This window comes from Leptosomus discolor, chromosome 24 (assembly GCF_034619465.1).
Source record: "Leptosomus discolor isolate bLepDis1 chromosome 24, bLepDis1.hap2, whole genome shotgun sequence".
NCBI lineage: Eukaryota > Metazoa > Chordata > Aves > Leptosomiformes > Leptosomidae > Leptosomus > Leptosomus discolor.
Genome location: NC_141414.1, coordinates 7,188,342 through 7,215,531, shown reverse-complemented (window position 1 = coordinate 7,215,531; position 27,190 = coordinate 7,188,342). Strand labels below are relative to the sequence as shown.

Below are 27,190 nucleotides of genomic sequence, written 5' to 3'. Positions count from 1 at the left end.
CATTGGCTGAGCGCTCCCCTCCCAGCATGCCTTTCCCGGAAGCGGCTTCCGGCGCTGTGATGACGTTTCGCTCCCCTTGCGTGCCTATTGGCTGGCGCGGGAGGTCTCCATGGAGACGGCGGCTCCCGGCAGCCGCCGGGGCTCAGCTGCTTCCGGAGACGTGTCTGAGCGGGGGAAATGGCGTCCGGGGCTGGTGCGGGCTCTGCTGGGCAGGGCGGCGACGCCGACGAGCTCTTCGACGTGAAGAACAGCTTCTACATCGGGGCCTACCAGGCCGCCATTAACGAGGCGCAGCGGGTCAAGGTAGGGGCGGCCCAGGGCGGGGGACAGGCCGGCCTTCGGCCCGCGGGTCGGTGCCTCTCCCTGGATCCTGCCTCCCCTCGGCCGCTAAAGGCGTGAGCCTGGGGCTTCCCCAGCGCCCTTCGGCCCTGCCCGCCTCGGCCCGGGCTGATTTCGGTGCTCCACGCCTCCGTGCTCTCGTAGGGGGTGGAAGGGGGGCTCCCGTGAGGGGGTGGGGGGGGGGTGTCGTGTGTGGGGTTGGGTTGTTGCGGGGTGGGGTTCTGGCTGTACGGGTTCTGAGAGAGGTTCTTGTTTCTTGTCGTCCCTTCAGCCATCTAACCCTGAGAAGGAAGTGGAGAGGGATGTTTTCTTATTCCGAGCCTACATCGCCCAGGTGAGGTTGTAGGTGCTGCGTTCCTGTGATCCGACTGCAGGGCTGGAGCCGAGGAGGTTGTGACTCTGAGCCCCGTGAATGCAGAGTTACACGGTGCGGTAATAATTCCCCCTTCCGCACTGGAACGTAGCGTGTTTCCTGGCAGTCATGCCATGGTGAATGTGGTGGGTCGTACGTTGGGTCTGGGTGAGCTGATGAGGCCTCTTTGAGAAGTATTTCATCCTCTTTAAAACGGCCCACGGGCAGACAGTCCTCTCTGGGGCTGTGAAATTTGGCGGCGTTTGTAGAGCACGATGTGAGACATAAAGAAGTTTGCCATTCCTGGTTCTCGTGGTTGTTGTTCTAACTGAGGTTTTAGAAAATAAACAACTGGATTCTGCTTTCTGAAAAACTAGTGCATCACAGGTTTTTCTTTGTTGCTTTCAACAGAGAAAATACGGTGTTGTCCTGGATGAAATTAAAGCCAATGCTAGTCCTGAGCTCCAAGCAGTGAGGATGTTTGCAGAATATCTTTCAAATGAGAGTCAAAGGTAAGTCTGATAGTAAGCTGTCTTACCGCCCTGTCTGACAGCGATTATGTTTCCGTGTGGAAAGCGTCACGTGGAAGTGTGTCTTTATTGTGATTTTCTGTGGGTTTTGCAGTGAAAAGTCAAAAAGGCAGAATTGTGTGGGGGCAGGATCTTGCTTAGCAACAAAACACTCCCAAATTCTCACCCTTGCTCTCCACAGGGATGCAATTGTTGCCGATTTGGACAAGAAAATGGCAAAAAGCGTTGATATAGCCAACACTACTTTCTTGCTGATGGCTGCTTCCATCTATTTCCACGACAAAAATCCTGACGCAGCTCTGCGGGCGCTGCATCAAGGGGAGAGCTTGGAATGGTAAGCGTGACTCGCGCTGCGGGGGTGCGCTGGCAAAGCCTCTCTCTTGCCTAGGCAGAGGTGCTGTGGGAATGGCTGAGGGCTGGCTTGTCTCTGCAAAGCCTTGAAGCCGCCGAGAAACTGCTGTCAGGTTTGCCTGCTGAGTAGCAAGCGATCTGGTGCCCGTCCTACGGTATCAGGGCTGTTGTTCCCCTGGGTAACTTAAGAACCTGCTTTATTGACTGGTGGGTCTTCGGGGTCGCTGAGGTGAGCGTTATGGCAGTGCTGCTATAATCAAGTTTGGATTTTGAATAGATAAATTACTTTTCATTGATAACTAATTGCTTTTAATGAACGACTTAATTGCTTTAAGGAACAGCTAACGCTATGTATTGATGATATTAGTTTACATTGTAGTAAGAAATATACAAAACCTCACTGCTGCTAAGAAACCACAGCTGCAGGCCTTGCAAAGAAGGTCAAAGCTAAAGCTGCTGCTCATTGTGAAATTGCCCAGAACAGAACAGGGAGGCAGGGACAGGGAGGGAAAGTGCCCGTTCTTGGGGTGTCTTCTTATCTTATGGGATGAAACCAGGAAGGAATAAGATGAAGAAAATAAAGAATGTTAAGGTGAAGACCCTCATGTCCTCCCCATCCTAATTTGTATATCAGAGATCTTGATCAGTAAGATAACCCATGATTATATTAGTATAGGAATACTAATGAAGTTAGTTAATAGGGTGGACCAGTCATTGAAATGTCAAAATTAATAGCAGGCATAATGCATGCTTATGTTAAAATGTATTAAAGACCATGGCTTTGCAGAAAAAGGATATAAAATGCTGAGGGTTTTTTATGTAACTATGAAGCAGCTAAGGTGGAGCCACCCCCCGTGCTCCCCAGCGCTGCAGCAAAGAAGTGCCGGCTTCTCTGCCGCGGCGGGGATAAGTTTGTCGTGATGGCGACCTTTTGTCGACAGCGCAGCGAGGGAGCGCGTGGGAGCCACCTTCCCCACCCCGGCTCCTGCTCCCAGAGCTGCTGGTTCCCCGCGGCAGGGAGGCTCCTGGGCGAAGCGCAGGGAGCAGCGACGGCTGCGGCTGTGAAAACCGCTTTGCTCTTGTTCGTTGCAGCATGGCCATGATGATACAGATTCTTCTGAAGCTCGACAGGCTCGATCTGGCTCGGTAGGGTTGTGTCCCTTTGCTTCTTCCTGGGGCTCTTGTGGGGTGGGCCTTGAGAAGAGAATTTTCCTCCCCCGGGGCGCGGCGTTTGAACACCTGCAGGGGACGGAGCAGCTTGCGCGTGGGCGCGGGTGCGCTGCGAAATGGTTTTGTTCTTCCAGCGGCGGAGGCTGCGGAGATGGTCGCGCTGGATGCAGCTAAAGGAAGAGATGGGCCTCTGGGTTCCGTGGTTTCGTGGTTTGAATCTCTAGTGCTGGGTTTCTGACTTGCCCGAGGGCAGTAAAACAAGGGGGGGGGTCTCACAGATTGTTTCAGGAAAACGTTGAGAGGTGTTTGTGCCGCGTTGCCAGCTTGCTGGGCCTGTTGGGCTGTGGCAACGGGAGAGCTGAGAGAAGAAACCCCAGCCTTTTCTTTGTGTGGAAGAAGTCGCTTTGTCTCTCTGTTGTGTGACTCCCGCCTCTGCTTCTGCAGCAAGGAGCTGAAGAAGATGCAGGAGCAAGACGAGGACGCGACTCTTACCCAGCTGGCAACTGCCTGGGTGAACCTGGCCATAGTGAGTGTCTTCAGTGGGGATCCCTCGCCTGCAGCGGCGGGGAGACACCGCTCCCTTCCTTCTTCCCGAGTGCTCTTCCCACGTCGTGCTCTCGGAAAAGCGTGGGGGTTGGGGGGGGGTTGTTGGGTTGGGATTGGGGTTTTTTTCCCTTCCCTCAGGCGCACAGAAGGTGTTGGTAGCTGGCTTCACACGCTGACTGGCTGTGTTGGTTGTCAGTCTTTCGTCTGTGCTCCTTAGCCTTCAGCTCGCACAGGGAAGAGCTGAACTGGGCTTAATGAGTCACGAAACATTCCAATGTAGAATGGAAAGCTGCGGTGGTGTTAGCAACCTGACCTTGCCGTTCAGCTCCAAGAAGAAAATGTTGCTCTCCGCTCAGAGCAGGCTGTCTTTAAACATGTTTGTGAATCGGACAAAATATCTGTCTTTAAACATGTTTGTGAATCGGACAGAAACATAGCATTTGGCAGCCCAGGTACTCAGGTGACTGAAAATAAGTAATCTCACAAAATCCAGTGAAGTCCACGGTTATCCATGCGATAGCCTGTTGCACTGTTAAGGCTCCTTTTCCAGCGTTCACTTGGGTTGGCTGTGAAATCCCTCACACAGCCCTGCCCTTGCCGTGTGCAGCTGGATTGTTCCTGAAGATCTTCGTTGCCTCAAGGGATCCCCCTTGTACCTGGCAGAAGCCACTGCCTGTAGAACCTTGCTGAAGCTGGAACTTTTTGAGAAGCCAGCTGTCCATACCTGTGTTTAATTATAAAAATACCATTTCATAGTCCTTTGTTACGTCAAACATCTGAAGTGGGGGTGGTTTTTTTTTTTGAAGTGGTTTTATTTTTTATTTTTGAATGGAAGCCTGGAGCTTTTGATCGTTTAAGTGGTTGTGAATATTTAATATTTTTGCATTTGTTTCATCTGTGGTCTGACAGCGATCTGTTGTGGTGCAGGAGATCACACGGATGCTGACAGCTGTTAGGATTCTTACACGTTTCGTACCCTAGGGATGAACTTTGTGCCTCGTCCTTCAGCCACGGCGAGAACGCCCCGGCTTCTTAGCAACGCGTGATGAAGCTGGGGGTGTTTGTCTCCTCCCTTTGCAGGGTGGCGAGAAGTTACAGGACGCCTATTACATCTTCCAAGAGATGGCAGACAAATGCTCCTCCACCCTCCTCCTGCTCAACGGACAAGCTGCTTGCTATATGGCTCAGGGCAAGTGGGACGATGCAGAGGGAGTGCTTCAGGAGGCGTTGGACAAGGTACGGCCTGCTTTTCCCGCCAGATTTGCTCTCGGGGGGGTACAGGGTAAAGCAGCAAGGACTTCCACTGCCAGACTCCGTGAAGACACCAATATATTGATCTCTCTTGCTGAGGTCGCTGTTAATACCTGCCTTTTGTCCTGCTTTGCCTTTCCCAGTGCAGTGAGCTGTAGGTTGGGCAGAACTTGTTCTTGCAGAACGGCGCTGTCACGGCAGAGGAAAGTCAAGTAAATCCGGTGATTGTTCTTATTTTCAGGACAGCGGCCATCCCGAGACCCTGATCAACTTCGTTGTCCTGTCACAGCACTTGGGCAAAGCGCCGGAGGTGAGGCTCGGCTTGCTGGGCTCGGCAGGCGGATCCGACCGGCCTCTTCCCGCTGCTGGGGGCGGGTTGTGCGTCCCCCGTGCACGTGGTGACTTCGCTCGGGTTTTGCAGTTTTGTGTGTTCCCATCAGGGTGGTTCTGGGGTGCGGGGAGCTCACGTCTTCAATAGCCAGTAAAGTGTTTGTGGGAATACAGGTGGTGTAGACAATGGTGTATATACTTGAGAGGAAAGCCTGGGCAGAAAAAGAAGTTTGTTGAGTTCTGAGTTCAGTTCTCACTGATTGTTCTCTTCAACCCGCTATTTAAGGTCTAATTTTTAAGTGCAAAGTATGCACAGGTCTTACTGGTTTTAACTGGGGCTGCTGACACGCAGGACACTTGAGAAAATCAGGTCTTTACTCGCTGTAAACAAATACATTGAAGTGGGATGTTTTAAACTCTTGGCATTTCCTCTTGTTGCCTCAGTATTTAAATTTCTCTCTCTCGTCCCGTCAGGTGACGAATCGCTATTTGTCCCAGTTGAAAGATGCGCACAAAACCCACCCGTTCATCAAGGAGTATCAGGCAAAGGTACTAATTGCTGTCTCCTAGAACACGGAGTTTCTCTTGCCTCCTCCCGTGTCTGACGGGGCGAGCGGACTCTTTGCCAGCCAGCACGACTGCGGTCCTGCGGGGGCAGGCCCGTGTTCTGTCACATCCCTTGTGTTCTAGCCCTTGTGGGAGATGTTGGGGAAACACGAGCCGGGTGTTCAACAAAGGAGTGATGCAGGGTTTAGTCAATTTTCGGTAAAGTTCAAGATTGGTTCCTTTTTATTTTTGATTTGAAGGAGAACGACTTTGACCGGCTGGCCATGCAGTACGCCCCCAGCGCCTGAGGAGAGGGGAACGGGGCTGCGGACCTGCTCCCTGCTCCCTTGGGAACTGGGGTTGATGGGCAAAGCCTCGCTGGTAGCACGGGAAAACGCCCTCGGCGACTCACCCTGGCTTAGCTCGCTGCGCCAGGGTCTCACAGAGCCGGCGCTAAACCTGCGTAGAACACGTCGCCGCTTGAATGCGGCCGCTGAAAAGCCTGTGCTCTGGCACGCCTGGGTCCTGAGCTCCGTTTAAAATACAGTGTGAAGCAAGAGCGTGCAACACTGTACCTTAAACATTCCTAATAAAGCCTTTTCTGGATCTGTGTGCCCCTTAATTGCTGGGATTTGGGTAGTTCCACGCTGGGACTGAGCCCTGTCACCCGCACTGAGGCCATACTTGTGGGAAGAGCGCGGAGGTTTATTTTAAGCATCTGCATTCAGGACACGGATGGATCCTGAGTTACGGGTCTCTCAGTCTGACCGAGGACTCCTCCAGCAGCTTCAGCATCCTCTGGAAGGCTCGTACGCAGCCGTAGGGGTTACTGCTGGTGAGAGGGAAAGCTTCCCCAAAATAAAAATAATCCGGCGGTAATAGGCTCAGCCTTAATCTTAAGTTGGTAAAATGCCGTAGCTCGTGTCCTGGAGCCAGGGGAGCACATCCCGCAGTGCGTGGGGGAGCGCCCTTGTCACCAGTCGCTTCTCAAAAGCGCGGTGGGGGTTGAACCTGACGTGTCGTGGAACGTCACGTGACGCAGCACGACCGTGACGGCGCCGTTCTGTCACCTCGGGCTCCTGGTGGCGTCGGCGATTGCGTCAGGTCGGCCGCGGAGAGCAGATGTCCGAGGGGAACCCTCAGCCGGGCCCCCCTGAGCTCTAATATTTGAATTCTCTTGAATTATCATTTCGCTCGTGTTCGGGGAGGGGGAGAAGAGGGGTTTATACTGGTCTGTAACTGTGTCTCACCGGCGTTTCCTTTGTGCCCACCTCGGCCGGGGCTGCTCTGAAAGGGCTCTTTGTCCCGTCCCTTGGCTTGTTCAGCGAGCGGCTCTTTTCAGTGAGGGGTTATTCACGGCCCGGCCTTGAATGAATGTTTCCTTTGTGGAGCTGTCTGAGGGAGACGTGAAAGGGGCTTGTGTGTTCAGGGCAGCCATTGCCCACTTGATGGGCCATGATAAATTGACTTAAAAACGTAAACAATAAAAGCAAGTGGCATAGCCGGAGCCAGCGCTGTCACTGTGGGAATGGGGGAACATGCTCGGACCTCCAAGAGGGATGAGTCTGTGTTTTCTCGTTACTACCCCGGACCAATTAGTGAGGGTCCAGAGAACTTGAAGGCAGAATGGCTGCGGTCAGAGGAACGATTTAAAATGAGATAAAACTCATTAGATCTTTTGTCTTTTTCGTTCAAGCTGGTTCAAGTTACAGTTCCCTGGGTGCCTGTGGTGATGATGATGATGACTGTTCTCCATCTCGACTAGTCAGGATCCCCCAGCTGCAATTTAGCCGATAGTTTTGGTGCATTAGAGCACAACTGAACTCCCATTTCCTCCTCCACGGCTGAAACCGAATCCCGCTGCGCTGCTCCAGCGCCTTTGCTCTGAGGCTCCTGTTGTGCCGTACCATGAGACAACGTGTCGGCATTTTAGGAGAATCCCCCTCTGAAACTCACGCTCCTCACAGCGAGCCAAATGTCTGACCCTCTGTACGTGACCCTGGGGGTATCGCTTTTAGTTTTAAACACACACATGACAGGATTTCTGTTCTATGACCCAGCAGGGAGCTGGAGCACAACCTGCCTGCCTTCTGGAGGAGGCACTCGCTCAAGTCCTTCATCAGGGGTGACCTTTTGGGAGGGTGTGTTTGCATTTTTCAGGTGCATCTCGTTGTTCCAGCCCCTTCTGAACTGCAACAGGTGCCGAAGCTCAGCCGTGGTGATGGCGTGGAAACACCCCCTCACTTTCCACCGAAACGCTCTGTGAGGAAGGGATGAATCTTCTGCTGCTTGGAGGCTTTTGCTGCGAGGTATGGGGGGGAAAAAAAAAGAAAGACCTGGAGAGCTGTTTTCTTTTTGCACATCGAATGAAAAAGCTGGTTTAGGGTGAACGTTTAGTCAGGCATTTTGAGCACGGAGAGCTGTGGGGTGACACGGCGTCACCAGGACGCTGTGGGTAGCTTCCAGCCCCTCAACGACCACCCAAAGGGTGCACCTTGGCGGGCGCAGCAGGTTTCCACTCTTCTCTTGTCGTCTCTCGATACTGAAATTTTGGTATTTGCCTGGGGTGATGGACCAGAGGCGACTCCAGCCCCTTGTGACGGGGCTCATCTTCAAGAGAGCAATCGAGTTGTTGGCTTTATTTTTTTTTTTTTTTTTTGCTATTATTATTATTATTTACGAAACTGTAATACAACTTCAGCCGGCGAGCGCCTGTGCTGATTAACAGGCACCTAATGAGCCGCTGCGCCGCTCCGTGCTGATTAACGAGCACCTAATGAGCCGCCGCCCCCCTCCGGGCGCGCTGCCCTCGGGCGAGCGCCTTCTCCAGCCGGGGGGCGACCAAAGCCCGAAGGGGCCGGGCCGTGCGGGGCGGGGGGCGGCTCTTAGGGCCCGGTAACAACGGGGAGGGGAGTCCCGGCCCCGTCCCGCCCCGCCTGGAGCCTGCGCGGAGCCACCGGGCAGCGGCTGCCCATGGGCGGGCGGCGGTGATCGCGGCGGCGGGAGCGCTATGCCGCCCCCCGAGCCCATGCCCGGCTACGGGCAGCTGCTGCGACGGGGCTACGGGAGTTTAACGGAGGCCGTACGGGGCTGCGGGGAGTGCGGCTGGGAGCTGTCGCGGAAAACCTGGACGGAAAACGCGCACCTGGGCTGGGGAGAGGTGCTGCTGTGCGGGCTCTGCGCCCTGGCGTGGACCGCGCTGCGCCGCGCCGCCGCCCGCCGGCTCTTTCGGGTCAGTCCCGGCACCGCGGAGAGGCGGGGGGGGGGGGGAACGGGACACGACACCCACCGGAGAGGGCTGGGCCGCCTCCAGCCTGGGGCTTGGTGCACCGGAGGGCTCCGCTCTTTCAGCCGGGGCCGCCTCTCGGGGGGGGGGGGTCGTGGGGGAGAGCATCTCCTTTCCCCCCCCCCGGGGCTGCATCCCGGGGGACCGAGCATCCCGCTGCACCGGGAGGGCTCTGCTCCTCACGCTGTGTTCCCCGTAGCCGCATTCCGGTGGGGGTTATTTCTCGCAGGGGGGCAGGTTATTTCTCTCGGGGGGGGGGGGGGGGGGGGGAAGGAGAGGGCCGTATTTCTGCGGGTCGTCCGTGGTTTGCATGGAAAAAAAAAAAAAAAAAAAAAGAAAAATGTCCTTCGCCGCTTTCCCTTCCCCGGTGCGGCGGTGAGGAGGATGGCGTGGGGATGGCTGCTGTGCTGCAGTGCCGGGCTGACCTTCTTCGGAGCGTGGGGGATGCAGGGATGCGAGCATCCGACCCTCGCAGCCCCCGGACGGGGTTGCTGCCCGTTGTCCCCTCCGCATTCATGCGGTGCTTTGTACGGGGCTGGATGGGCAGGACGTCCCCGAGAGTGAAGACCGGCTCTGTTGAATTTCTTGCAGTGAAAAGCGTGTCTGATGAAACGAGACCTCCCCTCTCTTTCTGATGGCTCAGTCCCAGCTGAGGCGATTTCTTCCACGCTCCTAGAGAGCTGCTGTGCGCTTGGCTCTGCGGTCACCCTGGCCTTGATAGGACTTGAAAGGCAGAAGCGATGGAGATGCAGCATTTTGGGTCAGGGGATAGCCCTCGGGACGCGGAGGCACCCCTTTTCTCACCCACCCACGAGCGTGGTGGCACGAGTAGCTCCAAGAGCGTGCGTGGGTCTTTGCAGCTACGTGGGACAGGCCTTGTGCCCTGGGCGAGCTGCTCCCTTCGGAGGCTGCTTCCCCGACCGCGGGCAGCTGCCTGGCATCCCCTCGTTGGGCTGTTGGGAGCCGCTGCTGCCCTGCCTGCTGCCCTGCCTGCTGCCCTGCCTGCTGCCCTGCCTGCTGCCCTGCCTGCTGCCCTGCCTTTAAAATGGCTCTGCGTCTGCTCTTCAGGGCTGTCTTTGCTTATCCAGTAACGCCAGGTGGATCTTGACCTTGTGCAAGGTTCCAGGCCAAATCCTCTGGGGTCGTGTGAAGCTGCTAAAGCGGGGTGTCGGCCAGGCAACGTGCTGCCTTGCGCTGGACTGAATTTCTCCTTGTTACCTGCACCCCTGTCTGCCTGTGGCTGCCGATGGGCAGCAGCCTGGGCACGCTGGGACTGGGTCGAACGAGGTTGGAGGTAACCCTCTGTCTGTCGTAACAAACTGGAGGTAATTTCCTTTGTGCTCCAGTTTCTCCCGGTGTAAGGCTCACCTTTACAGAGTGAGGGGTGATCAGAGCGTGGAGAAAAAAACCCCAAAAACCAACGCTCTTTGTGCCGTGGAGTCCGCTTGGTGCCCTTGCAGGAGGCTTGGCAGCTTGTGCGAGTGCCGAGGTATCGTTCCCTCGGAGAAATGGGTCACACTTGTAATTGCAGAAGAGGGAGGGGGGGGTTGATTTGAGCCGGTTCTTGTGGCTACATCTGCATGTGTTGTAGCGATGAGATGCTGAGTGAAATCGTGATAGCGTCAGTTTTCTCCCAGCGGATAGGCGGAAGGGTAGCAGCAGGGAGAGATGACTCTCTCTCCATATATATAGATATTTTAAAAGGACCCGAAGCTTTTCTCCGTTTATTCTGCTGGGGTTGCTATGGGAAAAGCCGGAGGTTGTGGCTTTCCTCTAGAGCCTCTGGCAGCGTTTAGGAAATCGGTTTGTGTTGCATGGCCCCTGTGGGGCCTAGTGGTGGAGTGGGGTCGCTCGGGAGGGAAATCGGGGAGAGAAAAAAGCCCTCCTGTTTAACCCTGGGAGGGAACTTCCCCCGTGCTCAGGACTTCACTTCCCAGTGCAGGCTCAAGAGCATCCTTTCTCGTTTTGAATCCCTTCGTGTTCTCTGCAAGAACTGAAACGCTCGTGGTTATAAAAATGAATCCACTCAGTGGCTGGAGAACGCTACCTTCCTGCGTGGTAGTTATAAATAATAGATCTTGCTGCTTGGACTGTGGTTCTGTGCATCTGAGGAGGAAGTGACTCTCACCGCAAGGCCTTGAAGCACAGAGCACAGAGTGCACCGCGCTTGGCCCTGCCCGTGACGGCTCCTCTGGGAAACGAGGGCGCTAAAGCCGTGCGCCTCTTCCTGCGCCGTCTGCACGGCCCCGCTGTCATCGGTGGGAGCGAGACAGGAGGTAGGCTCCTCGCTCTCCTCTAGGACCACAGCAGCGGTTTTCCTCCTACATCTTCATCCCAAAAGGTCTCACAGTTGGGTTGAAGACGTGGTAAAGGTTGGGCCTGTGACGGGAGGGGTTTGGTTGGGATTTGAAAGCCTGGACTTTCACCTCCTGCAACGCCTGGGTCCGTGTCTGTGCATTAGATGTGGTTTTCCCATCATCCTTCGAGCAAAGATAATTTTTGGCCTGTTGCCTCTTCTTTGCAGAACCCTCACTTGGGTGCAAATATGGAAAGGAGTTGTTTTGGTGGAGGAAAGATCCCAGTTAGCTGAGCCAACACAGATCACTAGGTAGGGAAAGACCCCCAAAGTCAGCTATACTGGGGGCACGGGCATCCCTGCAAAGGCCCGAGCAACATACTCTTCCTCTCTGGGGTCTGGCCTGAGAGTCTCTGCTCTTTGTCTCCTTCACTTCTGAGTGCTTGGACGATACTCTTGAGCTCACTTGAACGATACTCGGGGCCCGTCTGATTGCACGAGCTCGCTGGAGCTGCAGACCACCTTCAGAAATGAAGACCAACCGGTTCTGGGCAAGCTTCCCACCCCTGGAAGCCTCCTCGGCTTGTGTGCCCCTCTCCTCCTGCCGCAGTTAGCGTCTGAGCTCCACCGGTCTCTGAAAGCCACTGTCCTTGGTGTGTCCCCTGTGTGGAGAGCGGCTGCAGCCAGGCTCTGAGGAGTTTGATTAAAAAGCAGCAGCCTGAGGATCTCTGCGTTCATTAAACCTCCTGGAGGGCAGCTGAGCCCAGCAGTGCTGAGGCCAAGCGCCATTGGAACAGGACCAGGCAACTCCGCTTGGGCAAGGCTCGGTGAAGCGCCTGGAGCTCAGCAAGCCCGTGCTGGCCGTCTCCTTTCCCGAGCAGGAACCTGGATCAAACGGAGAGCACACCTGGATTCGCGCGCAGCGAGGATCCAGAGTAGCTGTGGCAAGCCTGGGCAGGCGCTTGCAGCCCTAAACTCCCCCGGGCCATCTTTGCTGCTGGGAGTTCACGTCCCCAAAGTCAGCAAAGTGTCAGTAAAGTCAGTAAGTGAGCAAAATCCATTCTGCATAAAAGCTGCCCCTGAATCTGGTGATGTCCATCGGGTATCGCCGCCGTCCTGAACGGCTGCCTGCCTCTTCTCTGCCGTGGGTGAATGTTTTCTGGTCTTGGCCCAGACACTGGGCCAGCTCGCTGTCGAAATTTGTAGGACGTTGAGGTGCCCTCTGCGAGGAAGAGTGTTGTGTAAATTGAAAATTGTGCGCTGGAAAGCAGGGTTTCTTGGTGAGGGATACAGTATAGCCCCAGAAAGGCCGTGGAAGCTGGAAAGTAAGAGTCTCTGTTAACCCTTTCAGCGATTTAGGCAACTTTTCTCCGCCCTACAGTATTGTCAAGACTTGTTTTTCCAAGCCCCAGCGCTGGGCGTGTGACTCGAGGGGTGGAATTATCCCTGTCCCAAAACCCGGCCGCCCAACACAACCTCAGCTGAGAGCGGAGGACACCGACCAGGAGCCCAGGGGTGGGAGAAGGCTCTGCCGCGCCACCGCTCGTGCTCTGCCCTCCTTGAAGCACAAACCCTGGAAACTCGAGGGGAGAAAGCCACAACAATGGGTCTTTTCTTCACCCCGGGGAACGAAGCTGCGCTGCCGCGTCGCGGAGCGGGGGCTGCTCTCCCTGTGCCGCTGTGTCAGCAGTCAGGCACGAGGAGGTTATTCAGCCCCCGCAGCACCCCGTGGGCAGCTGTGTCTTGTCTTCAAAGAGCGTCTTCTGTTGCTTTTTCTCTCTTAGGGGCAAATTTTACCGCTTGCAGAGGAACCGAGGAAGAAATAACGTCTGTTGGTTTGTTGCTATTGTCATGGTGCCTTTTCCTACGTGTTTATCTGGAAGGCGTTGGCCAGAGCCTGGCGCAGCTTCCCAGCGTCTTTGCTGCCGTGCGGGCAGGGAAACTGAGGCACTGAGCCGCTCGCGGCCTGGTGTAGGGATGGAGCAATGAGAGCTGGAGCTCTTCGTGCTGTGCTCGGTTTGTTCCCCTTTCCTAGTGGGGTCACAGCCACTGCCCTTGGGTCCAGGGGCTCCAGCCGACTCGTTTCTTCGCGTTTAGAGAACAGCGACGTTTTACTGGGTCTTTCCTTCTGCCCCTCCCTGATGTGGCAGGGGGTGGCAGCTGGTCCAGGAGCGGCATCCAGGCTGGGTACGGCGGGGATGTAGTCCCTTGGGGTGGAAAGGCCCCGTCGCAGCTCTGGGCAGACCCACGCCGTGCTGCGGGGAGCTGCGCCGCCGCCGCACAAGGGGCAGTAGCTGCTGGTTGTGGCCAGGTTTTGAATTGGAGCTCTGCTGGCTCATCACGGGCATCTGCATTGAGTAAAAGCTGATGTCAAGCTGCCAGTTCCCTGGGCTGAGGATGCTTCGTGCCAGCCATTCCTTTGTGTTCCTCTGGGGAACTCGTCGTGCCCAGAAGCCAGACACGGCATGGCTGGGATTTGTCCAGGCCCTGGTTCCTAGGCTGGGAAGGTGGCAGAGGCGATGGGGACGGCCTGGGGGAGACAATTCCTCTGTAACGAGCCTCAATTCACAACCCATCACTGCAAGCCTGTCGGGTTGCTGGAAGGACTCGCGTCCTGCTGCTCGGTTGTAGATTTGAGGGGACTGGCTGCTTTCCTCTAGTGCTGGAGGCTGTAAAAAGGGAGAGAGCACGTGTTTGCTTTTTGCTACGAGTATTTTTTTGACGCTTCGGCAGAGCTGTGGGCAGCGACGGTTTCCATTCGGCTTCTCTTCCCAGCTCCGTGCCGCGCTCGCAGCGGGCTCTCGCCCACGGCTTCGCTCCTTCCCCCCCCAGCCCGCAGGTTGTGCAGGGCGACGCCGCGGGGAGCAGCCCCGTCCCTCGGCCCTGTCGGCCTGGCCGGGGCATCAGAAGATGCCTGCGAAGGTTTGCGTGGGGGTGAGGAGGAGGAGGGAGGCAGAGCCGGTTGCCCTTTAAGCGAAGCCCCATTACATCACTTGCCAAGAGCCTTGGGCTCTTTCAGCCGGAGCCAGATCCGCTGTTCCCGCCGCAGCACCCGTCACCCATAGCAACAAGCATCTCTGCACCGTTGCCATGGGAACGGCAGCCGGGTGATGGGAGGACAGCCCCCACCTTGCCATCTCCCACCCCCGGGCAGAGGGCAGACGTGCCTCCCGCGTGCGGCGCGGTCTGTGCATCCCCTTGGCTTGCGCTCCCCCCCCCCCACCGCTGCGAGCGGTCCGGGTTTCGGTGGGACCTCCCCGGGGACACTAATGTGTCCCCCCAGCCCTCTGTGGGATGCTGGTTCTCCTCTGCTCCTTCCCTGGCTCTGCTCCAGAGCCAGCTCCCCTCTCTGTGGTGCTCGGGGTACAGCCCGAGATGCCCCGTGGCTGTTGAAGGGAGGAGGAGGAGGGGGGCTCTCGCCAGGACTGGTCATTGCCCATCTGCTCAGCGAGGGCTAAAACCGCTCCGAGCATCACCCACCACGACCTGGAAGGGGGGGTGGCCCTTCCCTGGGTTTTGCTTCCACTCCGGACTGGGAGCTGCCGTGACTCCAGGCCCACGGCGGCAATTTGCTGCGCCACCGAGGGTCCGAGCGCCCGTGGGATGCGGGTCGTCCCAGCAGCGTGTGCCAGCCCCGTGGGTGATGGTCCTGGTCAGCAGCTCTGCCCACCCGGGGTGGAAACGTTGGCGTTCTTCCCCCTTTGCAGGCGGGGAGCCGAGGCGCAGGGCAGCAGCGAAAGGCCTTGGCCGGTGATTGGCAGCAAGGCTGCAACGGGGATTTGAGGCTGAGCTCAGCATCCTAAATCCAGCCCCAGCGGAGGAGGGCAGGGGGCTCTGCCGCTCGCTGTCGTGGTAGCTGTCCCCCCCATCTGAGCTGCCTCTATGCTCCGCTCCATGGAGACACAAATAATTCATGCTTTCTGGGCTCAGGGCTTTCTGTCTGTGCATTATTTATTCACCCTTCAAGCTTCCTCCTCTTTTTTTCCTACCGTGGCTCCTGCTGGAAGAAGCCTTGGCAGCCGCCTGTTCCCGGTCTCACTGAGGACGGCCACGCTCTGAATGCGAGATGCGTCGGGGGCGGCCGGAGCTGCGCCTCCTCTAGCTGGAGGGGACACGGACAACTTGGCAGAGCTTTGTGGGGCTGGTGCTTCCAGGTCTGACCAGTGCTGGGAAATTCAGAGCTTAGAACAAAGCCCTTGGAGGTTGGAACAATGCTTGGAGTGGAGTCCTTTGAAAATGGGATGCAGAGAGGGGCTAAAAGCCAGAGCAGCCGCTGCCTGGGGACAGCTGGGGCCTTAATATAGCCCTTGAGCATCGAGGAGCCGAGCGGTGGCTGCAGAAAGTGCTGATCCGGGGCAGGGTACGGTTACTTTGCAGGCATTTTGTTTTCATCTCGAGCTTATCTGGTCTCTCCCTGGGGAGCTCTCAGCCAGGGGGGGCCTTTGGGTGTTATCTGTGGTTCGGGCAGCGACGGTTCCCTCCAGACTTTGAGCAACACTCCCCCCGTGTTGACTGCTCCCCTGCAGCCAGGGGCTGGGGAGGTGGGCCGGGCTGATACGGCTCTGTCACTCTCGTGATGAGAAGCAGAAATGGTGCCTGGTGTTGCTCAGCTGCCGCAGAGGGAAACCATCCGTGCCCGGAGCCCCGGCTGAGCTGAGGGCACGCTCGGCGTGCAGCATCGCTCGCCCTCCAGCACGCGGTCAGAGACGAAGGGCGGCGGCGTTTTTTACTCCTGGGGAGCCGAAGCTCTTCAATGCTGGGGCTCTGCTTTCGCTACGATTTCCAAGTCCTCGGTGGCCCAGCTCTCCCGCTGCTGCAGAGCACGAGTGTCGGGAGAGCTGGGTGGTACTCGTCATCCTCGGGAGCGTGGGGAGCTCAGGGTGAGAAAGTTTCGTTCTGATTAGCGTGAGCGATCCAGAGAACAGCACGTCCTTCCCTCGCTTTGGCCATATTTGGGGAGGCTTTGCCTCCTCTTTCTGCGTCCTGACGGGTGGGAGCGGTGCTGCAAACCACAGAGAGGGGGAAAACCCAGCAGTGTTTCAGCGCTGGGCAGCTAGAAAAGCTGCTGGGAACGTGGGGGAGCAGGGGTAGGTGTGAGAGAGCGAGAGGACCTGGTGCCCCAGCCTTTACTGACTCGTTACCTGCAGAGCTGGTCCCCTCCAACGCTGGTTGCACGTGCAGGGGAGCCTTGTGCCGTGCTGGTTGGGGAGCAGCAGCGTGTCTAGGACTCTGCAAAGCCTTTGCTTCCTCCGTTGAAAGGCTCTTCTCTGGGAGCTGGCAGCGCTGCCAAGTGCCTCTGCACAGGATAGGGTTGTTACAGCTTCCTCTTCTGGGTTTCCTTGTGCAGATAGGGCTTGATTTTTATTTTATTAGTTATTGACTCTGTTCTGCAAAAGCCAGCTGTGGTCAGCCCCGCTCCTGGAGCGAGGGTGATGGAGTGGTGCCCAGACTGGGGGATGCGTGCCGTAGGCTCCTGCCTTCTCCGCGAGGCTCTGCTTTCGCAGCTTTCCACCACGGCCAGGGCTGAGCGGAAGCACCTCGAGCCTCGGGTTTTTCCCCGCTTCAGGCACTCTCTAAAGCCTCTTTGACCGCCTTGTTCATGCTGTAAAGAAGGCCAGAAAAATGGGGTTCGTGACCCTGGTTTTGCCCTGCCTGGTTGTGGACACAGTGCTCGGGTCTGGAGAGCTGGTGAGCTCTGCCCTGGGCTCCCCAGGGCCTGTCTCTCTGCCCCGTGTGACGATATTTCTCCCCTCTCCTCGCAGCCCTTTGCGGAGTGGTGCAACTTGCAGCCGAAAGATGCTGCCAAGATGCCTGAGAGTGCCTGGAAGCTGCTTTTCTACACGTTATCCTGGTCATATGGCATCTACCTGCTCTTCTTCACCGACTACCCCTTCTTCTATGACCCGCCATCTGTCTTTTACGGTACAGTAAGAACCAGGGAGAAGTGGATATGGATTGGGATGTCCAGGTTCACGGGGCCGCTGGGTTGAACAAGGGAACGGGAGTTAGGGTGAGCGAAAGAGAAGCCTGAACCCCCAAATTGCCTTTTCTGTGGTGCTGCGGGTGCAGGAAGGGCACCACGGGCTGTCTCTGTTCACTTCAAGCTGCACCAGGGTAGGTGCAGGCTTGACATTAGGAACAATTTGTTTACTGAAAGGGTGGTCAGGCGCTGGGATAGGCTGCCCGGGGAGGTGGTTGAGTCACCATCCCTTAATGTGTTTAGAGATCGTTTAGATGTGGCGCTTGGAGATAGGGTTTAGGCGTGTGCTTGGAAGAGTAGGGTTGATGGTTGGACTCCATGAGCTCAAACGTCTTTTCCAACCTGAATGATTTCGTTACCGAGAGAGTCACCTAGTGGCTGCTGCAGCCGCGGGGGCTGGGGTGTGTCAGCTACAGAGGGGAGTGGGATGGAGTAGTGAAAGCAGGGGAGAAATAAATCAAGGCTTCACTCTTGGATCTAGGAGAGGGAGCGGGTCTAATGCCAAAGGCAGAGTTTGGGAGCCGGGATACGTGGGTTCTCGTCCAGCCTTTGCCTCCTTTGCATCTGTGACGACCTCCTGAGCGCAGCGAAGCGCTGGGGCAGCTCGGGCTGCCGCTTGCTCCCCGCTCTTTGCGCCCCTGTCTCTCTGCTGCTGTCGGAGGCTCTGTCCTCGCGGCGCTGGGTTCACCCGGGTGTCTTTGTCCCACCCCAGACTGGAAGAAGGGCATGGACGTGCCCACGGACATCGCCATCGCCTACCTGATGCAGTGCAGCTTCTACGGGCACTCCATCTATGCCACCGCCTACATGGACACGTGGCGCAAGGACTCCGTGGTCATGCTCCTCCACCACGTGGTCACGCTGACCCTCATAGCCTTCTCCTACGCTTTCAGGTGAGCTCCCTGGCCGTGACACTGCCCCTCCGCGGCGTCCCTGGGCCGGCCTCGGGCAGCTGCACGGCAAAAGCCGCAGCCTTTCGGTGCTGCCGTGCGTCTCGGGGGCGCGCGGAGCAGGAGGACTCTTGCTGGGTTGCCCTGGCCTCTCCCTTCCCGCCCTAACGCTGCGTCCAGGCTGCCGGCAGCCATCCCAGTGCCCACGAGCCGTTGCGCGGTGCCAGACCCACCCTGCGGCACGTCGCCGCGCCGTGCCAGCCGTGCTCGGCTGGGTTGGTTGTGGAGCCCGTCCGCTCCCAGCGTGACGCACCCCGGGTGCTGGGGGCTGACATCGACCCCCCCCCCCGCCCCGCGCATCTCCCTCCCTGCTCTCCTCCCTCCCCCAGGTACCACAACGTGGGCATCCTCGTGCTCTTCCTCCACGACGTCAATGACGTGCAGCTGGAATTCACCAAGCTCAACGTCTACTTCAAGCACCGGGGAGGGGTCTACCATCGCCTCAACGATGTCATCTCCAACATTGGCTGCCTCACCTTCAGCGTCAGCTGGTGAGTTTGCCTGATCCCGCTTCCAGCCGTCCTTGCCAGCTTTTGCAGTCCCCCCGGGTGCCTCGGGGTACAGCCGGGCTGGGCTTGCTGCATGGGAACAAGCCCTTTCAAAAACTGCTTGGGAAGAGGTTCCCGCAGAGCCTGACCCCATGCTGGGCTTGGAATCCTTCTGTAGTCACTTTGCTGTCTGTCACCACAGAAGTGCCTGTGAAATCTCGCTTGCAGCATGACAAATGACCCCAGGGGAGGAGGAGCTGTTTCCATTTTCCCACTTGCTTGGTTTTAGCTGCAAGAAGCGCTTTTGCAAGAAGCAAACGGGATGTAGGGCTGTCCCAGATTCCAGCGTTGCTGTTCCTCTTGGGGCAAGGCAGGAGGAGGAGAAAAAAAAAAAAAGCAGGAATAGAGATGGGTAACTGGAAGGCTGGCACCCCTCGTTTGTCCCTTTGTCTCCTTCCCCCCTCTCTGAGGGCTGCTCTGAAAAGCAGGGGTGGCAACCAGAGCCCTCAATTTGAGGAAAGGAGAGCAGCGAAGGTTTTTAGTGATAAACCAGGGATGCACAGGACCGAGAGAACCTTCCAGCTGTAGTCCCCTCCTGTCCCCCCCCCCCCCAGCTGAGAAAATCTGCAGCGTAGACCGGCCTCTCTGCCCTGCCGCTGGTGCCAAGCCTTTACTGCCCGCAGAAATCGTGTTCTCCCTTCGGCACCTTCCCTTTCGCAGGGTCTGCGTGAAGTCCTGTCCAGAGCCAGAGCCCTAAACCCGAGCCAGATGCCAAGAGCAGGGACTGCTGGGTGCAAGGGGAGCTGGTGAGGGCTGCCCGGAGGCAGGAGGTTGTGCTGGGGGAAGCTGCGCTGCGTCTCGTGCCTTTCCCGAGCTCCCTGGGGGCCGTTAAACCCACCCTGCTCCCTCTGCCCTGGCAGGTTCTGGTTCCGTCTCTACTGGTTCCCCCTCAAGGTGCTCTACGCCACTTGCTACTCCAGCCTCCAGTCGGTCCCTAATATCCCCTTCTACTTCTTCTTCAATGCTCTGCTCCTTGTCCTCACTCTGATGAACGTCTACTGGTTTCTGGTGAGTAGGGGGAGCTCAGCAACCCCTACCCTAATCTAGCTTCTGCCTCCTCTGCTGCTCCTGCATGGCGCCTGCTGCCTGCCTGTCCGGGGGGGGCAGCTGGGGAGGCTGCAGGGATGGAGGAGGCTTCGGAAGACTTGGGGGATGGCGTGGAGGGGAGGAGGGAAAACCCACGTCAGTGCCCAGGGGCGCTCCTCTGCGCTGGAATTCAGACTGTCTTGCGCCCCGGGGATCCAGGGGGAGGGAGCGATAACAGCAGTGGGGGCAGGCTGGAGCTTGGTGTGGGTGTCAATGTTCTGGCGTCCCCTGGAGCCTTGGGGAGGGGGAGGAAAGGGTGGGCTTGGAGGCCTCATGTCAGCAAGCTCAGCCCTGGGCAGAGCAGGGTAGCGTCGGTGTTTTGTCATCCTGTGGGGACGAAATCCGTTGAGGGTGGTTGCAGGAGTGCTGCATCCCGCTGCTGCAGGTCATCGGCCCCATGCCAGGGCTTTGCCCACCCGGGAGGCATCAGCCCTGCCCTTCCTGGGGCTGAGGACAGCAGAGGAAGGTCCCGCTTAGCACGTGGGAGTGAGTAGGCTGGGTGGGGAGAGCTCTGAGCCTTGGAGTTTGTGGCTGACGGTGTCTCTCCCCCCTCAGTACATCGTCCTGTTCGTGGCCAAGGTGCTGATGGGGCAGGTGCAAGAGGTGAATGATGTGCGGGAGTACGACGTGGAGGACAGCAAGAAAACCACAACGGCCAAGAAGAAAGAGGCTGGACTCCAGCTGCCCGATGCTCTGAAAGAAGGGTACGTGGGCAGGGAGGGATGACGCGCGCGTACAGCATCGGTGGACTAGGAGGAGGGATGCTGGCAGACCTCCCAGCACCCTGGAGCCACTGTCAAAGGGTTCACCACAGGGCTGGGAGACAGAAAAGCAGGGTGCCTTGAGTAGAAAACGTTGCTGCAGGGATTAGGAAGGACTTTGTATCTCCATGCCTGGGCATCGTGGTGTATCCATCCATCTTCCTGGCCAGTGAATCCTCCCCCACCCCTTCCCCTGCTCACCGTGTAGGACTGGCTCTTTGCTGGAGGCTGTTCTCTCTGAGCAGCGTCTGCTCTTCATGTGGTGAGCACGAAGTCTGGCACAGGGGCTGGATCCCACGGAGCAGGTCTGGCTGACTGGGGGCAAATTGTCTGCGTGAGCCTGTCCAGGCAGGTCCGACCTCAGTAAAGATGTGTGAAAGTAAGGGAGGGAAGAGTCGGCGCGGAGACCGAGGCTCACTGTCGGCTGTGCTCTTCCACAGGCTGCACCTGAAGAACGGACTGATAAAGGACAAGCGGCTGTAAGGGAAGCGCGGCCGCCGCAGCCTGGGCAGCCTGGCTGGATCTGGGGACTGGCCCGGCACCCGACACTCGAACCCAGCAAACGAAAGGCACAAGGAGAACTTCATCCCCCTCCATCCCCTGCCTGGAGCCGGGGAAGAGATGCCACTGACAGGATCAGGCCCCTCCTGGGCCTTGCCTGTGACCAGGCTTCACCCGATGCTGATGCGCTTTCTGTAGCCAGTCCGTGCTGGTCCAGTTGAGAGGCTGGTGGCTTTGCTGGTCCAGGTAGGATTTGGAGCTGGCTTTAGGTCCCCTGGTGTTTCTTCTGTCACTCCATCCCTCGGCTGTTCTCACTCCCTGTGTGATTTCCCCAGTCTTTGTTGTTGGACCCTCCCACCAACGCTTCCTCAGCAGCCCTGGAAGGGTCCTCTGGCCCAGCATCAAACTGGGGAGGGAAACATCCTCTGGCCCAGCATCAAACTGGGGAGGGAAACGTCCTCTGCTCCACTGGCATCACTGTCCCAGGCGAGGGGAGCCCAAAGCCAGCTCTTCTCCAGCTGCCGAGCAGGGACTAGAGAGGTGATGCGGCGCACCCCTGAGCCTTCCCCCTCAGGAGGGGTCACCAATAGGTACATCTGCAGGCACAGCGCAGCTCCCCTGAGCAGGTCTGCCTGGAAACCCCCCCCCGGAGCATTATTCCAGCCTCCTGTCCTGCCAGATAAGGGCCAGGAGAGTTAATTTGCTTAAAAAGGCTACGTAAAGTCCTATAGTTGCTTTAAAACCCCAGTCCTGGTCCTGCAGGGTCCCCTGCTGAGGGATCTCTAGACTCACCCCGCAACATCTGCTCGCTCAAGGAAAGACCAGATCGTTTCTGCTCCCCACGTTGGTTTTCCAGGCAGCGCCAGCCCTGAGCCTTGCAGGGCCCCGAGGCCGAGCCGGGTGTCCCTGTGCTGAGCAGCCCTGTGGATTTTACAGCCCCTCGGACCAAGATTGTCCCAGGGTTCTCCTTTAGCAGGGCCGGGACCCACAGCTCCTGTGTCCTCCCTGGGGAGCGGAGCTGCCTCCCAGGGGTACAAACAGGCAGTGGAGGAGGGTTCAGGGCATTAATTCCAGGCGTCAGAGGGTGGTTAATTGTTGTTGGTTTTGGTTTTTCTTCTTATTTGGTCTGTATTGGTTCAAGTCCAGGCTCGTTGTGTGAGCCGCAGGGACTGTTCCTTGGTAAACAGCAAACAAAATGTGACTTGGGCTGATGGAAACTGTCCCAGGCTGTGGCAGGAGCCGTCACCTTCTCGCTCGTCATCGCCTGGCCGGGTGTCGGGGGCCAGGGGGGGGTGCAGCTCAGTGCTTCAGTTCCTTGGCTTTCAAGTGGGATTTAGGAAGGAGGAAATGAAGGGAACCGACATCCCAGGCTGTTTTCTGCTCGGCGGGGGCAGTGACGGTGCCGAGTCGGGGTATCGGCGGTACCTGCTCCGCGCGTGTGCGGGTAGAATGAATTTTGTAGGGCTGGCTTGCCCGGGCTTCAGCGTTCAGCTGGGTGACTCGTGGCCAGTGGTGTGTGTGGGGGCGACGGGGGTTGCGCTGCCGGCGGTTTTGCCGCGATGGCTGGAAGGGGGCTGTGTGAATGGGGGGGCCACGGGGCTCCCTCTGGCTGGCTGGGGGTGGGCGCTGGGGACTCTGTGCTGGCCCCGGGGCTGTGTGTCTGGTGGGCAGGGCGGTGCGTGCGGCGGGGAGCTGAAGCAAGAGAATGAAGATTTGGTGTGCTGGGAGTTGGTGGCCTTGAGAGAGGTGTTGGATGCTGTGATTGGGGGGGGGGGGGGGGGGGAAAAAGCTGATTTGGGAGGAGGGAGAGACCCAGCTCTGTGTTTCCCTCTGGGTCTGGGGGGGATGTCTGCAGCGGATGGGAGCGGTGCTCGACTTGCCGGCAGCTCTGTGCGGGGAAGAGCAGCCTCTTCTCTGCCACCAAGGACTTTGTGGTTGGACCTCGATGGTGTGGAGGGGCGGGAGAGATGGTGGGAGCTCTGAGGGAGGAGGGCGGCTGCCCTCCTGCCACGCAGCCTCAAAGGGTTAACAGGTCCCAGGGAGCCTGGAGGGACCGTTCACACCCTCTGCCCAATCCTGGGAATCCCTCTGTGCTAATTGAGCACTAACCAGATCAAAGGCTCCAATCAGGCAATCAACACCCCCCTGGCCCCTGTCTTCTGATCCCCAGCCCAGGCTGCTCTTTGTCTTCGGGAAGGAGAGCAGAGCCATGGGGCTTCTCCCCACACACACCAGCTTTAGAGCCGGCCTTGCCTGGGCTCTCCTTAGCGTCGTTCTGGGGATGGACTTAAGCTTGCAGGAAAGCTTACTGTTAAAATCCTTGGGTTTGAGCGCCAAGCCCAGCCCCAAAACGCCCGTTCCCGTGCCGTCTGTGCTCTGGCGGATCTTCCAGAAGAGAAAGACGCTGCCTTCTACAAACAAAGACCTGGCGGATGCCTGTAGGGTGGAGGAATTTAATGTCCCTGGGAACATCATCCGCGTCTTCGCTGACCAAGGTACAGAAACGCCGTGGTTTGGGTCCTGCCTTTTGGAAGCCCCTCTGATCTCATGGCTGGGAGGCTTTGCTCCAGTCCTTCCTTTTCTGTGTCTTGGGTGTGGGTAGGAGAGGCTGGGGGAGGAGAGGACAGTGCCTGGCATCAGTCTGCAGGAGAAATCACTGCTGGGTAAACTCTGGTCCCTCTGGATGCTATTGGTAATGATTTACAGTTCAGAAATGAGTCGGTAGACCAGGCAGCAGGTGAGAGTGAGGAGCTGTGTAAGGCTCTGTCCTGGAGTCACCTCTTGCAGCCCAGAGATGCTGGTTTGATCCCAGGTGACCGGCTTAACCCTTTGGGCTCGTGGTGCTGGAGGTGACTCCTCGCCCGGGCTCCTCCATCCAGCTGTGTGCGGGGACGGGATGCTCGGCCTTTTGGCTGCGTGTGTCCCCCCCTGCCCCGCTCCCCCCCTCTTCTTTTTGTCCTCATGCCCCTGGCTGAGCACGCAGCACATCTGGCTGCTTCAGCCTGTGGCCTCTCTGAGCCATTCTCAGTTACTTGGGAACTGTTTGGTCGGTGTCCCCTCGGTCTCAAGACACCACGGAGCTCACTTTTGTGTTTCCAGGTTTCCGATGGAAACCTAGGGCTGGCTGAAACGGGCAGCTTACCAGTTCCTAAAGTTTGCTGCTATTCGCCCTCCTTCCCCCTCCATCCCAACCAGCCGGCACCCACCACCACCCCGCTGTCCTGGGGGGAGATATTTACAGCTGGGGAAAAATTACGCACCAAGTTGTTAAGCAAAGGTGCTGGAAGAGCATCCCAGTGCAGCAGGCTGGAGCCCAGGCTGGCGTTTGCACCCCCAGACCTTTCTGAAGCCCGTGCCATCGGGCTGGTAGTCCTTACTGCAGCCTTGTCGTCACCTTGATCCAACGACTGCAGGATGCTCGGCTGCCCGCCCCGGTCGGCCCCATCTTCCTCTTGCTGTGCAGCCAGGAGCTGAAACTGGAGCACTGGGGGGGCTGATCCTCCTCAGCGTAACAGGGCTCAACCGCCGCCACCTCTGTCTCTCCTTCTTTGTCAGGCCACTTCCTTCATAACGGGCAGCCCCAGAGGTTGCTGTGTCTGCAGAAGCGTCTCTATTTTAACCTCTCCGTGCTGGAGGAGGGCGAGCACTTGACGATGGCTCAGCTAGAGATCAAATTCAGCCACAACTCCTACCACACCTCCAGCCAGGGGCAGGTTTTTGAGCTGAGGCTTTACCAAACCTCCCAGTTGTCTCTCCGGGGGATGCCCTCCCACGAGCACAGCCGAAAGCTGCTGGTGGAGCAGTCCTTCGCCCAGCTGCACAAGTCGCTTCACTTCAACCTGAGCGGGGTGGCGAAGGACTGGAGGACGTACAGCAGGAATTTGGGCTTGATCCTGGAGATCTCGGTGAGCGGCGGCGGCGGCGGTGCGTCAGCCCCGGCGAGCTGGGGGCTGCAGAGCCTCTGTGCCAGCATCGACTCCTTCCTGGACACCTCTCTGCTGGTGGTGACCCTCAGCCAGCAGCAGTGCAAGGCTTCCAGGAGGAGGAGAAGTGCTCACTACCCCCCCATCACTCCGAGCAACCTCTGCAAGCCCCGGCGGCTTTACATCAGCTTCAGCGACGTCGGCTGGGAGAACTGGATCATCGCCCCGCAGGGCTACATGGCGAATTACTGCCTGGGCGAGTGCCCCTTTCCCCTGACCGCGGAGCTGAACAGCACCAACCACGCCATCCTCCAAACCATGGTGCACTCGCTGGACCCCGAGGGGACCCCCCAGCCCTGCTGCGTCCCCGTCAGGCTCTCCCCGATCTCCATCCTCTACTACGACAACAACGACAACGTGGTGCTGAGGCACTACGAGGACATGGTGGTGGATGAGTGTGGGTGCAGGTAGCGGAGCGGCTGGGGGGAGTGTGTGTGTGTGTGCCCTGGGGTCCTGGTGGAAGCGTTGAATGATTGATGGAATAAACCCGACTGTGTTAAATCCCCTCTGTGCTGGTGTTGAGGGAGTTTCCCGGTGGTGCGTTGGGTGTCGGAGCTCCCCCCTGGGCTGCCCTTCTCCAGCCGGGGAGGAGGTCGGGCAGGAAGGGATGGTTGCTGGGGTTGGGATTTAGTCAGAGCTGGGTGCTGGGATTACAGCAGGCTCTTACGGGATTATGACCAAGGCTGGTGCTGGTTGTGTGTTCCCTTCTCCACGGGCGATGGCAGCACCAGGTTGTGAATCCCGGAGCCCTCTCGTGCTTGGCTGAGCCGCTGCTGGTGCCAGCGAGGCACCCGCTCGGGAGAGCAGCACCGGGCCTGGGGCTTTTCAGGTTTTTTTTGGCTAAATGCTGCTGCTTTCTCAGTGCAAAAAGAAAAGACTTTTTTTTTATTTTTTTTTTTAGCGAAATGATGCTGGTGGTTCCTGGTTGGCAGGGTTTGGTGGCAGGGTGGCCGTGCGGGGAGGAGGGGACAGGGCAGCTCCAGTCCCGCTGCAGGAAGGGGTATGGTGTCACGGGCAGAGCTGCATCGCTGCGGCTTCGTGTGACTGAATCCCTTCCCATGGGGGCCAGGTCGGAGCCTGGAGGGGTGTGTGGGGGGGGGTCTCTCCTTCTGCTGTGGGAACTTGGGCCTGAGCTGGTTTTAGCGCGGGGGTGGTTTGGGGGCAGGGGGTGGCCGTGGCTCGGAGGTGCTGGGTGGCCAAATGCAGCCCCTGGGAGCCACTGGCCGAGGGGCAACGTGCTGCGTGACAGAGGGTTTTGGCTGAGGAAAGAAAAGGTAAAGTGGGGGGGGACGGGGACACAACGTCGTGCCCTGACGCAGAGCGGGTGGTGCAGTGGAGTTGGTGGCCTCTTGTTCCCTCCCAGTTGCCTGTGAGTCAGTAATTAATTTACCTCGATTGCAAATTGATGAGACCAGGCTGGGGGGGTGGGGTGGGGGGGGGTGTCCCCCTGCTCACAGGCAGCTGCAGGAGCAGCCTGACCGCGGCAGCCGAGCGTCAGGCACCAGCGCTACAGCCCTGACACAGGCACCACGGTCACGCGGTTGTGCATTTTTTAGGGTTATTGGTGGAGTTTTGCTGGGTTTTTTTGGTTGGCTGTGGCACCCAGCCCGCTGCAGGAGTGTGCCTCTGGCCCTCCCAGGTGAGGCTCTCCTACAACTTTGCTTTTTTTAGGGGGGGGGGGTTGAAAAGGAATCTGAGTTAGACTTGACTTTTTTGTCTTTTTTTTTTTTAAATGTGAACCTGACACCCTAGCATAGACTATTTTATATTTTTTTTTTGTGGTTTTTGTACTGATACTGTATTGTCGTTGAGGTCTGATGAAGTGTTACCAAGCTAAGCTGGGCCTTCTCCCGCCAGGGAAGCACTGAAGGTTTAACCACTGTTGGATTTGCAGAGGAAACCTCTTCCCGTCCCCGTGTTTTTGCTAACAAACACCCTGAAGGGTGTCGCTGACGCCCAAGACCGGAGTAGCTCGAGTGCTGTAGTTGTGTGGTGTACTCGTGTTTCCACGGCCTGACAGGGCGTTCCAGGGCAGGGCCGCCCCGCTTGACCCCCCGCGGCTGAACCAGAGCTGCGCCGACCCCCCCTTGCAAGCACTTAAATGGTTCAAGGGCTTGGGGCAGGACTTCAGTCAAGCCGAGGGGAGCCCTTTCTTACAAATTTGAGATGGGCAACATGAAGAAAAACCTGTCAGCATTGGGGTTTTTTTGCAGCTGTGCTGTGGCAGGCCCAGGGCCTGGAGGGCTCAGCTCCTTAAGACACAGCAGAGCCCTGACCTGCTGCTCCACCACAGCGGGGGGCAACCGGCCCCCTCCTGCCCCAGTACCCAGCGCCTGGACGTGGTCACAGCAGGGAGCAGCCCTGGAGCAGCCCAGACCCAGGGT

The 27,190-nt window shown here is 58.0% G+C and overlaps 3 protein-coding genes across 6 annotated transcripts; all 3 read left to right on the top strand.

The window, feature by feature from the left end:
- The first annotated feature begins 163 nt into the window (after nt 1-163).
- Nucleotides 164-6,021, top strand: COPE (coat protein complex I subunit epsilon). Of its 4 annotated transcripts, none has more exons than XM_086477351.1 (10): nt 164-303; nt 611-673; nt 1,103-1,196; nt 1,363-1,555; nt 2,665-2,718; nt 3,187-3,268; nt 4,369-4,524; nt 4,781-4,849; nt 5,344-5,418; nt 5,676-6,021. In XM_086477351.1, exons 1-10 carry the CDS (start codon nt 178-180, stop codon nt 5,721-5,723), a joined length of 960 nt encoding a protein of 319 aa, XP_086333477.1. In that variant the 5' UTR covers nt 164-177; the 3' UTR covers nt 5,724-6,021. The 4 variants fall into 4 exon arrangements, with proteins under 4 accessions (XP_086333477.1, XP_086333478.1, XP_086333479.1 ...); XM_086477352.1 differs by having other exon boundaries at nt 1,103-1,203; nt 1,403-1,555; XM_086477353.1 differs by lacking the exon at nt 1,363-1,555 and having other exon boundaries at nt 1,103-1,203.
- A 2,404-nt stretch (nt 6,022-8,425) lies between these two features.
- Nucleotides 8,426-20,805, top strand: CERS1 (ceramide synthase 1). Its single transcript, XM_086477637.1, has 7 exons — nt 8,426-8,647; nt 16,760-16,919; nt 17,690-17,870; nt 18,257-18,418; nt 19,336-19,483; nt 20,117-20,265; nt 20,763-20,805. Exons 1-7 carry the CDS (start codon nt 8,426-8,428, stop codon nt 20,803-20,805), a joined length of 1,065 nt encoding a protein of 354 aa, XP_086333763.1.
- Nucleotides 20,806-23,032: 2,227 nt separating this feature from the next.
- GDF1 (growth differentiation factor 1) lies at nt 23,033-25,217 on the top strand. The gene is made up of 2 exons (XM_009948396.2): nt 23,033-23,318; nt 24,379-25,217. Exons 1-2 carry the CDS (start codon nt 23,033-23,035, stop codon nt 25,215-25,217), a joined length of 1,125 nt encoding a protein of 374 aa, XP_009946698.2.
- The last annotated feature ends 1,973 nt before the right edge of the window (nt 25,218-27,190 follow it).